The sequence below is a fragment of the Cyprinus carpio genome, chromosome B20, assembly GCF_018340385.1.
Source record: "Cyprinus carpio isolate SPL01 chromosome B20, ASM1834038v1, whole genome shotgun sequence".
NCBI classification, from domain to species: Eukaryota; Metazoa; Chordata; class Actinopteri; order Cypriniformes; family Cyprinidae; genus Cyprinus; species Cyprinus carpio.
In genome coordinates this window covers 18,546,999-18,562,210 of record NC_056616.1, presented here as the reverse complement: position 1 = coordinate 18,562,210, position 15,212 = coordinate 18,546,999, and the positions used below count along the sequence as shown (strand labels likewise).

The 15,212-nt window shown below is 37.7% G+C and overlaps 1 protein-coding gene across 1 annotated transcript in view; it reads left to right on the top strand.

The window, feature by feature from the left end:
• The window catches only part of adgb (androglobin), a 39,427-nt gene that overhangs the window by 21,221 nt on the left and 2,994 nt on the right, over nt 1-15,212 (top strand). Inside the window, 12 exon segments of the mRNA XM_042746532.1 lie at nt 1,542-1,656; nt 2,163-2,183; nt 2,185-2,307; nt 3,045-3,186; nt 3,289-3,411; nt 6,759-6,852; nt 7,138-7,269; nt 7,457-7,610; nt 7,713-7,900; nt 9,623-9,789; nt 10,659-10,777; nt 11,014-11,125. Coding sequence (XP_042602466.1) covers nt 1,542-1,656; nt 2,163-2,183; nt 2,185-2,307; nt 3,045-3,186; nt 3,289-3,411; nt 6,759-6,852; nt 7,138-7,269; nt 7,457-7,610; nt 7,713-7,900; nt 9,623-9,789; nt 10,659-10,777; nt 11,014-11,125 — 1,490 coding nt within the window.

Genomic DNA, 15,212 nt, shown 5'->3' with positions numbered 1-15,212 from the left:
AATTATTACACTATTTTAGGTCAATTTATGATAGACATTTGTAAGGTTAGCCTCATATTTATTTTTTGACAAGCAATGGAAAATAAGGCTGTTAGGATTGGAAGTACAGTGGTGTTCAATAGATTGTACATCTTGTTTAACAACATGCTAATTGTTCAGCTGAACAAAACATTTTCCAAAACACTTTAGAAGACAAAAAACTCCATTCCAGCTTTGGAAGTGATCTAGGACCTTCGCCATTGCAAATAGAGCCTCATTTCCGTCCATAAAAATATTATGTCAGATGTTCTTGCATCCATTTGGGAGCTCATGTTTGCTATTGGAAAGGACATGTTTTTAAATCATGCAGTGATTTGATGTTAATATATTTTAAGTGCAATATAATATATTGGTGTATATTATGGAGGAAGATATTGATATGAGGGGGTATGTATATATACCATAATATACCGATCATATATACACTATACAACGTAATATACATTCATATATTTATATTACGAAATTGAAAAACGGAAGTGTTCTCAGAAGTGGTCCCAACATTGATATCAGTGCTGTGACAGTCAACACTATGATGTGAACTGTTGCAGTTGTTCAAATCCAAGAAAAAGCTCTCAACACAGTGCACGTACACAAGGTTCATGTAATGGTGGATGCGCGCTCTCTCTTAGGGAGCCCAGCGAACAGAAGCGGGGAGACCCGGGTAAGAAGATGGGCGGAGATGGGATGAGATACAGAAAGAGAGAGAGATATGACCCAGTCTGCTATTTCTAGCAGCATAGTGGCCTAAAAGCTGGAAGCCTACATTCAGAGGTCATACTGAGGGAAGAGGGGAGGGCCCAAGTGTAGGGGCACATCTGAATTGTTTTTTGAGGATCATACATTCAGGATAAAAAAAGAATGTTACCAAAAGGCTCTCTCTTTCCTTTGTTCTCTCTCTCTCTGTCTCTACCTAGATACTCCTTGGTGTTGAAGAAATCTGATTTTTGCAGACTAATTATGTAAAGCTACGTATGTCATTGCAGAGCTGGTTCGAGTTCCGTGGGGGTTTATGAGGGTGCTTAAAAGGCGTAAGAGCAACTTCAGTCGAAATTGTAATAATAGCTTCTATAAGCATAAGGAGATTTTGCTGACTACAAATATATGTACAGTACGAAATGCTACATGTACGAAATCCCTACTATCATCACTAGTAACAGTGCATGATCTTGCAATCAGTCTTCTAATTGGTGAATTGGGAGTATTTTGCTGCTTTGCTAGCTCAGTCTTAATGGGCCATATGTGCTTTACTCTTAGTCATACGATGATCACATACTAGATGCTATAAATGATTTCAATAGCATAAGAATTTACTCCTGGTTGTAAGTGTGAAGGCATGACTATAAAAAATAGATATGTTCATATAGATCTGGTAGTTTATTTGATTAAAATTAGATCCACTTACTATATACATTTTTACAATGTAACACTACAAACCAATGACTATTAAAAAACACAACATAAAATGTCTAATCATCAGTGGGTGATTTTTTTCTCACTAGGCGTCATGTTCTTCATGTGCACACAAGTGCTTCATTGGCTGTCCACCTACATCTATTCAGCATGTCTCCTTTTGTTTTTGGTGATGAGGAGACTGTTATGCCACACCTTGACAAGGCAAGGCTGCAAACACATTAACACAAAACATTTGTGACCTTGAACCACAAAACCAGTTATAGGTCACACGGGTATATTTGTAGAAAATACATTGTATGGGTCAAAATTATTGATTTTTCTTTTATGCAAAAAATCATTAGGATATAAAGTAAAGCTCATGTTCAATTAAGATATTTTGTAAATTTCCTATTGTAAATATATAAAAACTTAATTTTTATTAGTAATATGCATTACTAAGATATTATTTTGGACAGCTTTAAAGGGATTTTTCTCAATTGTTTTTTTTTTATTTTTTCAGATTCCAGATTTTCAAATAGTTGTATCTCAGCCAAATATTGTCCTGTCCTAACAAAGTAACCTATACATCAATGGAAAGCTTATTTATTCAGATTAATACATCTCAATTTCAATCCATAATCCATTAGTGTCAGTTCTTTATAGCAGCAACCGGATGTCAAAAAAATCTCAGTTGTGCTTCATCTTTCTCTTCTGATAAGGTTGTCTAGGAGAGTCTGAGGTTCTGTGAAGCAGGCTGTAATGATCATGAGATCCCTGGGTCGAGTGATCAGCTGCTTCTCAGATCCAGAGGAACTACCATCAACCACCAAAGAACTTGAGAAGACCCATGGTGTAGGCATACAGCAACAAAGGGTAGATTATACACAGGCCTAGTGCAATGGGACGGACTCTTGCACCCTCTGTCAAACCACTGTGTAACCAAAACATTGTATCTGAACAAACTATTTTGCATTTCCTTTTGAATTTTAACAGCCACAGAAACACCTTCATTATTTTAATTAATAAAATATGTGCTCTTTCAGAATTTGAAATTGAGCTCTTTATGACTCATCACCAATGTTCACAGCACTGTACCAGCGAGCAGCCTTGAAATGCCATTGCTAATCTTTTGAATTTCTAGTTTAATTAAAAACTCATTGTTTCTTTACATTTTCATTCTTAATCTTTAATAATTTTTAGTTGTTGAATTCGTTTTAAACTTTTTAATTTTTGTTTTGTGATCATTTTAAATTAAATTTTAGGATTGTTTGGGGTTTTATTTAGTTTGTTTTTGTTTTGTCAAAACCATGCAACCTACATTTATTTTATCACTATTAGACTAAATATTGACAAGGCTTTACATCAGAATTTGTCTGAATTTGCTGATGTTTGCATCATTGATTCTGCTATTTTCCTGTTTAGTACTGTTAAGCTGCTTTGAAACAATCTATACTGTATAGCACTGTATTTTAAATAGAAAAAGTGGCTTGACTTGACTTTGCATTCCAAAGACCCCCTTAGTAAGGGGGGATTGAGCCATTTGTCCTGGCACTAACTGTATACTGCTTTCATATATAAATTTAAATACTTATTATTTTTGTCCCATACAGGTGTTCAATGAAGCTGTGTATCATATGTTTTGCTCTGCTCTGGGGCGGAAACTGACCTCTGAGGAGCTGTTTGCGGTACAGACTCTGACAGGAGACCCATCGCCACATGGCAGCAATGATAAAGCATTGGATGCACGATCAGGTGAATGTGGGGCTAACATAGTCTCTCTTTGGGTTTAGACCTATTATAGCACGTGGCTCATCCTGACTTTATGTACCCATGTGTTTTTTTCTCCCTGTAAAGATGACACTCCTGAGCGCTGGAATGGCAGGCAGGCCACAGACAAGGAAATGCAGGCCGCCACAGTGTTGCAGGCAGGTTGGAAAGGATACCTAGTCAGAGAGATCCTCACTGCAGCAAGACCAGGTAAAGTCCAGCTTCACCTGATATAGATATAATGATACCTGGTAGAAATGGAAGAGTGGAGACACTATATTCAAGAATATGACTTGACTCATAAGACACTATGGCAATTGTCTTTGCAATCTGATTCATACCCATTCTCTTGTGGTCAGTTATGTCTGACATCTGTTCTGTGGGTTTTTATGTTCGTGAGAGAGAGAGAGCTGCAAGGCCCTGGAGCTCATACTTATCAATGAAGCTGCCAGTCATTCTAAGCGAGTATGACAGCAGAGAGAATAACACACCTCTCCATCTCTCTCTCCATCTGGCTCCATACCTCCAAGCATCACTCCATCCCCAGCCTGACAACATGAGTGACAGGGAGAGTGGCCGAAAGAAAGAAAGAAAGATGCAGCAGTATCGGAAAGGATGAAGGGAAAGTGTGAGAGGATGGATAAAAGAAGGAGCAGAATCTTACTGAGCAAGATAATGTATATTTCAGGAAGCAATAGCATCCGGGAAGCTCAAAGAGACAAAAGACGCAAACAGTCTCTAAAGATCCTAGTATTGCTCATCAAGCTCTATTTACCTCAAACAACTCATTTATTGTGTGAAAATTAAAGTGTAGCCCCAGCAGTCACACGCAGATAAACAGAACTATATTCAATAGACTTCAGAAGTAGGGATGGACTGATCATGTTTTTCCATGGCCGATTACAACATTTTTTTTGAGCAAATGGGATAATTTTGACTGCCATTTTTTTTTAAGCAAGAGACAAGAAAGAATGAACTAGCAAGTAAACATCTTGTTCCTGCACTCTATTACAGGCTGAACTGGCCTCAAAATCAAATCAAAATATTTGTAGCCTTTTGAAATTCGAGACAACCAAAGATGCGACATACATATAGTATGAGCATTTTAAAAAAAAATGTAATAAGATTGTGTAATTTCAAGATTTAAGGCCAATGCAGAATGGTATGGCTTTAGTTTTGTGAAATTATGCTACACACACAGGTGCATCTCATGTCGTGGAAAAGTTAATTTATTTCAGTAATTCAACTCAAATTGTGAAACTCGTTTTCAAAAAAAAAAAAAAAAATCTAACTACCTTTCTAATCTTTTTATATTTGATCTATTTTCTTTTCATTTATATACAATTATATAAAATACTCTAACATTAGCTTGATCTATTCTTTTTCTATTCTATCTGTTTTCTTTTTATTTATTATATTATTTAAAAAGCCCTTGCTACGTATACTGCATTTAGGCTAACTGAGACTTGTTATAGCACTTATATATCATTGCTATTGGTTGTTTTTGATTGCTTCCATTATCCTCATTTGTAAGGTCGCTTTGGATAAAAGCGTCTGCTAAATGACTAAATGTAAATGTAAATAAATTCAGTGCCCACAGACTGAAGTAGTTTAAGTTTTTGGTTCTTTTAATTGTGATGATTTTGGCTCACATTTAACAAAAACCCACCAAATCACTATCTCAACAAAATAGAATATTTTGATCAGCTAATCAATTCAAAACACCTGCAAAGGTTTCCTGAGCCTTCAAAATGGTCTCTCAGTTTGGTTCACTAGGCTACACAATCATGGGGAAACTGCTGATCTGACAGTTGTCCAGAAGACAATCATTGACACCCTTCACAAGGAGGGTAAGCCACAAACATTCATTGCCTAAGAAGCTGGCTGTTTACAGAGTGCTGTATCCAAGCATGTTAACAGAAAGTTGAGTGGAAGGAAAAAGTGTGGAAGAAAAAGATGCACAACCAACGAGAGAACTGCAGCCTTATGAGGATTGTCAAGCAAAATCGATTCAAGAATTTGATTGAACTTCACAAGGAATGGACTGAGGCTGGGGTCAAGGCATCAAGAACCACCACACACAGAAGTGTCAAGGAATTTGGCTACAGTTGTTGTACTCCTCTTGTTAAGCCACTCTTGAACCACAGACAACGTCAGAGGCGTCTTGGCCTTGGGCTAAGGGGAAGAAGAACTGGATGTTGACCAGTGGTCCAAAGTCCTCTTTTCAGATGAGAGCAAGTTTTGTATTTATTTGGAAACCAAGGTCCTAGAGTCTGGAGGAAGGGTGGAGAAGCTCATAGTCCATGTTGCTTGAAGTCCAGTGTTGTTTTCACAGTCTGTGATGATTTGGGGTGCAATGTCATCTGCTGGTGTTGGTCCATTGTGTTTTTTGAAAACCAAAGTCACTGCACCCGTTTACCAAGCAATTTTGGAGCACTTCATGCTTCCTTCTGCTGACCAGCTTTTTGAAGATGCTGATTTCATTTCCAGCAGGATTTGGTACCTGCCCACACTGCCAAAAGCACCAAAAGTTGGTTAAATGACCATGGTGTTGGTGTGCTTGACTGGCCAGCAAACTCACCAGACCTGAACCCCAGAGAGAATCTATGGAGTATTGTCAAGAGGAAAATGAGAAACGAGACCAAAAAATGCAGATGAGCTGAAGGCCACTGTCAAAAGAAACCTGGGCGTCCATACCACCTCAGCAGGTGCCACAAACTGATCACCTCCATGCCACACCGAATTTGAGGCAGTAATTAAAGCAAAAGGAGCCCCTATTGGAGTACATGTACAGTAAATGAACACACTTTCCAGAAGGCCAACAATTCACTAAAAATGTTTTTTTTTTTTTTTTATTGGTCTTATGAAGTATTCTAATTTGTTGAGATTGGGGGGGTTTGTTAAATGTGAGCCAAAATCATCACAATTAAAAGAACCAAAGACTTAAATTCAATGCACACAGACTGAAGTAGTTTATTTAATACATGAGGTTCACAATTTGAGTTGAATTACTGAAATAAATGAACTTTTCCACGACATTCTAATTTGAGATGCACCTGTATAACATTTGTTTTTAGCTAATAAAAAAATGACAAAATTGGATTGTATCTTCTTCTTGGCTGATGTCATTCTCTATATCTTTCTGAAAGTGTTTCTGTCATTACGACTTTCATTCACAAATGAGCCTCAGAACGGTTTGTCTCCTACCTGTCAGTATGAAATTAATTTCATTTTAGGGGCATTTATTCATTCTAGCACTCATTTGGCAGTAAATGGGCAGATATAATAAATATCATTTTATGTGAGGGGAGAGATGAATATTTCAATGAACAAAGTCAGACCTGGCCGGTAAAATGATTGGCATTATAGAAGGAGAGAGACTGAGATTTGTTGAATTCATTTATCTGTCACAGAGGCTTTTCTGCATCATCTTTTAATCTAAAACTGGGCCAAATCTAACCATGTTATCCAATCCAGTTTCATAGCTCCAGTGTGAACGTTGTGGGTTTTTATGTGTGCTTATTAAGGTGGGTTCATGTTTGTTTGTGTATTCTTAGGCACCAAGGAAAATCTGAGTGTCGCTAAAACTCTGCAAGAGATTTGGGCTCCTGTAGAATCCGATCTAGAGAAACATGCTGTATCTTTACTGAGGTGAATTATTCATTTTAAAAAATAATTTCTCTCCTCCATTGTGTCTCTCGGTGGTACCATCTGCTGTTTACTGTCTGTGTGCCTGGCTTTAGATGCAGGGAGGGTCTGTAGAGAGTGACCTCTGGCCTGGGGGGTGAATGTGGCATGTGTCTGGGCTCAGTGGGTGGATGGTATCTTCTCCCAGCGCTTGTAGCCTAACCTAGTCGAATCTGACAATCTGGGTGTCATAGGTCAGTTTTTGTCTGCTTGAATCTTTATCCAGTACTAAGTGTGCATTTCTGGTAGACACATGGTTGCAAACGGTGAAGGAATAGCAGAACTGTACCCCTGTGGAGAGGATGAGTCCAACAGAATATCGTTCACTGACTATTCAGTCCCCATACCAGAGGTAGCAAACTCCTGGATTCTGATATTCAGGTCAGGAACACTCGTTTTACACTTTTAGCAAACCAATAGTTTACTAAAAAATACATTTTTATTAAGAAATACAAACTTTGAACTCAAAGTTTGCTTGTAATTTTAAGCGATTTCTTATGCTTGTATTCTTAAGCGATTTCTAATTCTTATGCTTAAGCGATTTTTTCTTGTCTATTCTCATTTTCAGGGAGGTGTTTCATGTTCCTAAGAACATGCTGCTTGTTCCTAAGATCTTCTCCCCTCTTCCTGTATGCATTGTGCATGTCATCAATAATGACACTTTAGAGGAGATACCCAAAGTCTTTAACAGGGTGGAGCCATACATATACACCCCAAACAAGGTTTGGCTCTGTCAGAGGGACATCTCCTGTTCATGTTTTTTTTTTTTTTTTTTACTTATACATTCATTTTTTTATATTGTATGTCTTCTTCACACTCCAAAGGACGGTTATACATTTGTAGCTGAGGCACAGACTGGAGACATGCCTGTGATTGGAGGAAAATGGCGAATGTTTCTTATTGGCTGCCGGGAACCACTGCCACAGCTGGCCAGAGAAACACCAAGCAATAACTTTTCTGTAAAAGAGTTGAAAGGTTACTACATCCCTAATCAAAAGGACATCATCTGCAGGTTAGCACATGCATAAAGTGTACTAAGTAATAGCTTATGTACAGGTGCTGGTCATATAATTAGAATATCATCAAAAAGTTGATTTATTTCACTAATTCCATACAAAAACTGAAACTTGTATCTTATATTCATTCATTACACACAGACTGATATATTTGAAATGTTTATTTCTTTTAATTTTGATGATTATAACTGACAACTAAGGAAAATCCCAAATTCAGTATCTCAGAAAATTAGAATATTACTTAAGACCAATACAAAGAAAGGATTTTTAGAAATCTTGGCCAACTGAAAAGTATGAACATGAAAAGTATGAGCATGTACAGCACTCAATACTTAGTTGGGGCTCCTTTTGCCTGAATTACTGCAGCAATGCGGCGTGGCATGGTGTCGATCAGTCTGTGGCACTGCTCAGGTGTTATGAGAGCCCAGGTTGCTCTTATAGTGGCCTTCAGCTCTTCTGCATTCTTGGGTCTGGCATATCACATCTTCCTCTTCACAATACCCCATAGATTTTCTATGGGGCTAAGGTCAGGCGAGTTTGCTGGCCAATTAAGTACAGGGATACCATGGTCTTTAAACCAGGTACTGGTAGCTTTGGCACTGTGTGCAGTTGCCAAGTACTGTTGGAAAATGAAATCTGCATCTCCATAAAGTTGGTCAGCAGCAGGAAGCATGAAGTGCTCTAAAACTTCCTGGTATACGGCTGCGTTGACCTTGGACCTCAGAAAACACAGTGGGACCAACACCAGCAGATGACGTGGCACCTCAAACCATCACTGACTGTGGAAAATTTACACAGGACCTCAAGAAACGTGAATTGTGTGCCTCTCCTCTCTTCCTCCAGACTCTGGGAGCCTGATTTCCAAAGGAAATGCAAAAGCGTTTCGCTTCAAAAGCAGTCCAGTCCTTTTTGAAGCGAGACGCTTCTGACGCTGTCTGTTGTTCAAGAGTGGCTTGACACAAGGAATGCAACAGCTGAAACCCATGTCTTGCATATGTCTGTGCGTAGTGGTTCTTGAAGCACTGACTCCAGCTGCAGTCCGCTCTTTGTGAATCTCCCCCACATTTTTGAATGGGTTTTGTTTCACAATCCTCTCCAGGGTGCGGTTATCTCTATTGCTTGTACACTTTTTCCTACAACATCTTTTCCTTCCCTTCGCCTCTCTATTAATGTGCTTGGACACAGAACTCCGTGAAAACCCCTTTTGCAATGACAATTACCTTCTTTCCCTCCCCCTCCCTGCGCAAGGTGTCAGTGGTCGTCTTTTGGACAACTGTCAAGTCAGCAGTCTTCCCCATGATTGTGTAGCCTACAAAACTAGACTGAGAGACCATTTAAAGGCCTTTGCAGGAACCTTTACATAAATATCTTACCACAATGAAAAACCATCACACAAAAATATAAAAACACTTCACAATAACAAAAACTTCTGAGATACTGAATTTGGGATTTTCCTTAGTTGTCAGTTATAATCATCAAAATTAAAAGAAATAAACATTTGAAATATATCAGTTTGTGTGTAATGAATAAATATAATATACAAGTTTCACTTTTTGAATGGAATTAGTGAAATAAATCAACTTTTTGATGATATTCTAATTATATGACCAGCACCTGTATATGTTACATTGAAGTTATATTGAAAGCACTGCAGAGCTGAACAATCAGTTGTTGCATCAAGACTGATCCTAAACTGTGTTTTTTTTTTTTTCTGCCAGGCATGTGATAAAAGTCTCCAGTGATCACAGTGCAACTGTGCAGTTTCAGACTTCAAAATCAGATGTCTACATTAAACTCAGTATCCTAGACCACGAGAAAGAGGTCGCCAGCAGTCAGGGCAAAGGGCATGTCATCATTCCTGTCTTCTGCTTCTTAGCCAGCAATGGTTTGTACACACACACACACACACACAAACACAAACATCTATCTGTCTATCTATCTGTCTGTCTGTTGCTTTGTTAAAGTCCTCCTGGGACGTTCGTACTTACGGGTTGATAAGTCTTAATTACAACGTCAGGTGTGTTCAAGTCACTTTGGTCGGAACAAAATGGCTTTTCTACATGAAACCTTTCTACGTAAAATTCAAAGATTTTTTAACTACATATACAAAATGATGAATAAAATTGTGCATCATTTTTTTTTTTTTGCTTTTTTCTGTTTTATTCAACTTATGAAGATGATGGAAACTGAATATATATTCTGTTATATTCTATATATATTCTTTAGTTTTAATTAGTATTACAAGAAAGTAATCATTTTATTAATTTCAACAAATTTACCTTCAAAAGATGCTAAATACAGTATCTATAGTCTTTGGCTGCGTCCATTGCATCCAACATTTTTTTCTCACTAACACGCTCCCAACTTGGAATCTTGGGGCTTAAAGAAAACTGAGTTTCCCACTCGTAATAAAGACTTTGGGGTGGCGTTCATATACATTCAACTCGTAAATATGATTTATCCGACATTTTTAAATAGACACATTTACGTATGCACATATTTTGAACAAATCACAGATAGTCTGTCACCCACAGACTGTGATGTTCCTGTAGACTCTAAGGTATAGTTTGTACTCCTTTCTTTTCCTTTAGTCCAAGTGTTCTTGTCCACCCACTCCACATTTTGTCTTAACACATTCACTTTATAAAGTCACTGTCTTAGTTACTTAGCTACAGCTTGACTCTGCCAGCTCTAGAGTGTATTTATAGGGTGTTCATTTGTGTCTGTATGTGTGTGTGTGTGTCTTGGTTGCAGGCGGTTCTGTGGCCCAGGCGGGGGCGAGGCAGGATCAGGGCAGCCTTATAGCAGAAGGGAGAGTGACAGGAGGGGGCGGAGGAAAGGAAGGGAGTGACCAGCACCCTACAGACACACTGGTACCTGTCACCACAGACAGCTTCTGCTGTCACTTTAGTGTTTGTGTGTGGTAGCATCTGAACTTCTAGTTACAAAGTTCTATAAAAGAATACTTTTTTTTTCCTGATTGTGTTTATATATTGAAATCAGTCTGTTTGTATGTGGATTGCAGATCTCGTATAGTTTACATGCCCTTTATGTTCATTCACTGAAGTTTCTTTCTAATTTTTTTTTAATTGCGTGCATGTGTCTTCAGTTTCATAAGTATTATATACAGGCGGAGGTGTTACAGGAGAGCTGGCCTTTACATGAATCTCTCTCCTCCTTCATCCAGAAACTCAGAGACATAGAGCGCAATGAAATGAGAGGTATGGTCACTCATACAGAAGATGCTAAGTGAACAATGCAGTGTATTGGACACACATATTGTCCTTCATTGATTAAAAAAAAAGTTTTAATGACTAATTTTTACATTTCTATTTAGTTTTCTTTAATTATAACAGCGACACAAGTTGGACCAATGACAGAAATAATGACAGATGCAACACTTTATAAGAATGCATCATAAAATAGTGCCAAATAACCATAAAGATTGGACTCTGTCTCTTTTTGCCAAAGAACATCAATATAGGATACTGCAGTACTTTTTGACAGCGAAATGTGCTAAAAATGTGCCTTTGCTGGTTGATCCAGCTCTGATGATTCAGACTGGATCCACTCAGTTTGGAAAACAACTGCCTGCCGAAGTTTGTGAGATTCATGCCATAGAATTTCACATTTTTGAGGTTGTTTGTATCAGTAAAACAAGATTCAAAAATCTTTTTTTTTTTTTAAGTAGTAGAAGCCAGGCTTGGAAAAAATAATCAAATTAATAACTGAAGTAATTTTATGTGCCATTCTATTCAGTTTTGATTGCTATTAGCAGTTAACATTGAGATTTAAAACTTATTTAAAATATTTAATACACACACATATATATACACACACACACATACAGGTGCATCTCAATAAATTAGAATGTCGTGGAAAAGTTAATTTCAGTAATTCAACTCAAATTGTGAAACTTGTGTATTAAATAAATTCAGTGCACACAGACTGAAGTAGTTTAAGTCTTTGGTTCTTTTAATTGTGATGATTTTGGCTCACATTTAACAAAAACCCACCAATTCACAATCTCAACAAATCTCAACAAATTAGAATACTTTAAGACCAATAAAAAAAACAAAAAAAAAAACATTTTTAGTAAATTGTTGGCCTTCTGGAAAGTATGTTCATTTACTGTACATGTACTCAATACTTGGTAGGGGCTCCTTTTGCTTTAATTACTGCCTCAATTCGGTGTGGCATGGAGGTGATCAGTTTGTGGCACTGCTGAGGTGGTATGGAAGCCCAGGTTTCTTTGACAGTGGCCTTCAGCTCATCTGCATTTTTTGGTCTTTTGTTTCTCATTTTCCTCTTGACAATACCCCGTAGATTCTCTATGGGGTTCAGGTCTGATGAGTTTGCTGGCCAGGCAAGCACACCAACACCATGGTCATTTAACCAACTTTTGGTACTTTTGGCAGTGTGGGTAGGTACCAAATCCTGCTGGAAAATGAAATCAGCATCTTCAAAAAGCTGGTCAGCAGAAGGAAACATGAAGTGCTCCAAAATTTCTTGGTAAACGGGTGCAGTGACTTTGGTTTTCAAAAAACACAATGGACCAACACCAGCAGATGACATTGCACCCCAAATCATCACAGACTGTGGAAACAACACTGGACTTCAAGCAACTTGGGCTATGAGCTTCTCCACCCTTCCTCCAGACTCTAGGACATTGGTTTCCAAATTAAATACAAAACTTGCTCTCATCTGAAAAGAGGACTTTGGACCGCTGGGCAAGTCCAGTTCTTCTTCTCCTTCTCCAGGTAAGACGCCTCTGACGTTGTCTGTGGTTCAGGAGTGGCTTAACAAGACTAAACACAAACTCAATCCAAATTCCTTGACACATCTGTGTGTGGTGGCTCTTGATGCCTTGACCCCAGCCTCAGTCCATCCCTTGTGAAGTTCACTCAAATTCTTGAATCGATTTTGCTTGACAATCCTCATAAGGCTGGAGTTATCTCAGTTGGTTGTGCATCTTTTTCTTCCACACTTTTTCCTTCCACTCAACTTTCTGTTAACATGCTTGGATACAGCACTCTGTAAACAGCCAGCTTATTTGGCAACCTATGTTTGTGGCTTACCCTCCTTGTGAAGGGTGACAATGATTGTCTTCTGGACAACTGTCAGCTCAGCAGTCCTCCCCATGATTGTGTAGCCTAGTGACCCAAACTGAGAGACCATTTTGAAGGCTCAGGAAACCTTTGCAGGTGTTTTGAGTTGATTAGCTGATTGGCATGTCACCATATTCTAATTTGTTGAGTGAATTGGAGGGTTTTTGTTAAATGTGAGCGAAAGTCATTAAGATTAAGAACCAAACACTTAAACTACTTCAGTCTCTGTGGCATTGAATTTATTTAATACACAAGTTTCACAATTTGAGTTGAATTACTTGAAATAAATGAACTTTTCCATGACATTTTAATTTGAGATGCACCTGTATATATATTTTAAAATAACTTTTATCTTTAATTAAAGCATTTTTTACTGCTTGTTTTTGTCTTAACAATATATTTGTATTTGTATTAATTTATTTTTTTAATCCTTGTCCCAGACTCATCTGGCTGTATGTGATTTGAATCTCTGCTCATGTTTTATCATTCAGTCTGAACCGTACTGAATAGGCTGACTCTCGTCCCACCTGTGCTTCTTTTGATTAACTGAGAGCTGGCTGTAAAAAATATAATGAAAGCCTACTAAATTCATCTGCTTTTGGCAAATAGAGAGATGCGATTTGCTTTGCCCTTGGACGGGTGACATAAGGTCATTTGTTGTGGGTCAGCTCAGTGGAATAGCTGAAAAAAACCTTGATTTTACTGAGGAAAAATGAATAAGCAGGAAGCTCATAGAAATGGAAATGGAAAGGATTGAGATGGAGGGAGAGGAAAAGATAGAGCTAGTCTATTGGATGCTTGTGTATTGTGAAGTGGTATTGGAGATGAACTAGTTTGCATGATGGCCTGGCTCCAGTAATAATATTAAGATTCTTTTGTCCTCCTGATCCCTTGATTAAATGTATTCCTTTTTTTTATGATTGTAAATCCATAATTAAAATGAATCAAGGTGGTTAAATGCCTTGGATAGGGCTTTTATCACTGGTGTGTGTGTGTGTGTGTAGATCCACGTGTGGTCACTGTACTTTGGCAAGCGTGTGCGTCACAATCCACACGTGCCTCTCATTTCATTTCCTGATAAGCTTGTGTAAATGGGTCAGTGGGAAGTCAAATGAAGTTGGCTCTTGGCCTCTGGTGCCCTGGGAAGTATTTCTAGAGGAAAGAGAAATTGAATTAACCCAGTTGAGTGGCTCTCAGCGGAGCAGTTACTACACACACCAATCAATAAATGCACATGGGAGCCAGGCCCAGTGCACTGAACTCTGCCGGATGTTCATTGGCACATATAGAAGGGATGCAGTATGGCTGCCCTTTGGGCTTCCAACCGGAGTGACCTCTATGCTTGCTTTCAATGCCCTTTGTCTGAGATTTGTGCAGGGGTTTTGTTGTATTCCCATATCAGGTAAAAAAAAATTAAAATAAATTTAACCTTAAATAAAAAAATTAATAAAAAAAACCCTTTAAATTAACTACAAATCACATCCCTGCTGATGACTCTTTTACATTTAATCAAAGCTTAATTGTTAACAAGCAATAGACAATCCACACTCAAACACCCAAAATAGCTCTCTGTTGTACTGGTTCAGTCTCATATTCTCAGTGAGTTACAAAGAGTTGAGACTAAGTGACATGTTGGTAACACTGCTGTCAGAGAGCACAGTGTGACTTCAGATTAAATCCATTATCAGGGTTCTGTTATGGTGTCCTTATGGATACTGAGGGTGTCCTAAGTAAACTGTCCAGTAGGATGTACCCTTACACATAGAATAACTGAAGAAGGTGAAAAGAGCTTTAGTTCTGTTTTTTTAAATAGAGCAACACTGCCATCTAGCAGGATCTACATCTGCATTTACATTTTTAAAAGCCTCAGGAGGCTTTAATTAAAACACTTTACTTTAAAGGTTTTAAGTGTTATTTTTGTGTTGATGCATTCTATTATTTTTTTTTTATAAAAAATTACTGTTTTAAAATAAATGACAGCTGGTTGAGCAATGCCATCTTTTTTTTTTTTTTAATCAACCTAGAAATGGCTTGCTTATTAATATAAATGTAAAAACTTTTTATAAATATATATTTAGTACTAATTTTGTACTTATAAAATTACTTAAATTTACTTATATGAACTTACTTGTTAATATAAATATTGGCAAATGATATGCCTTATATTTACAAAAATATATAATAAAATAAATCTTATATT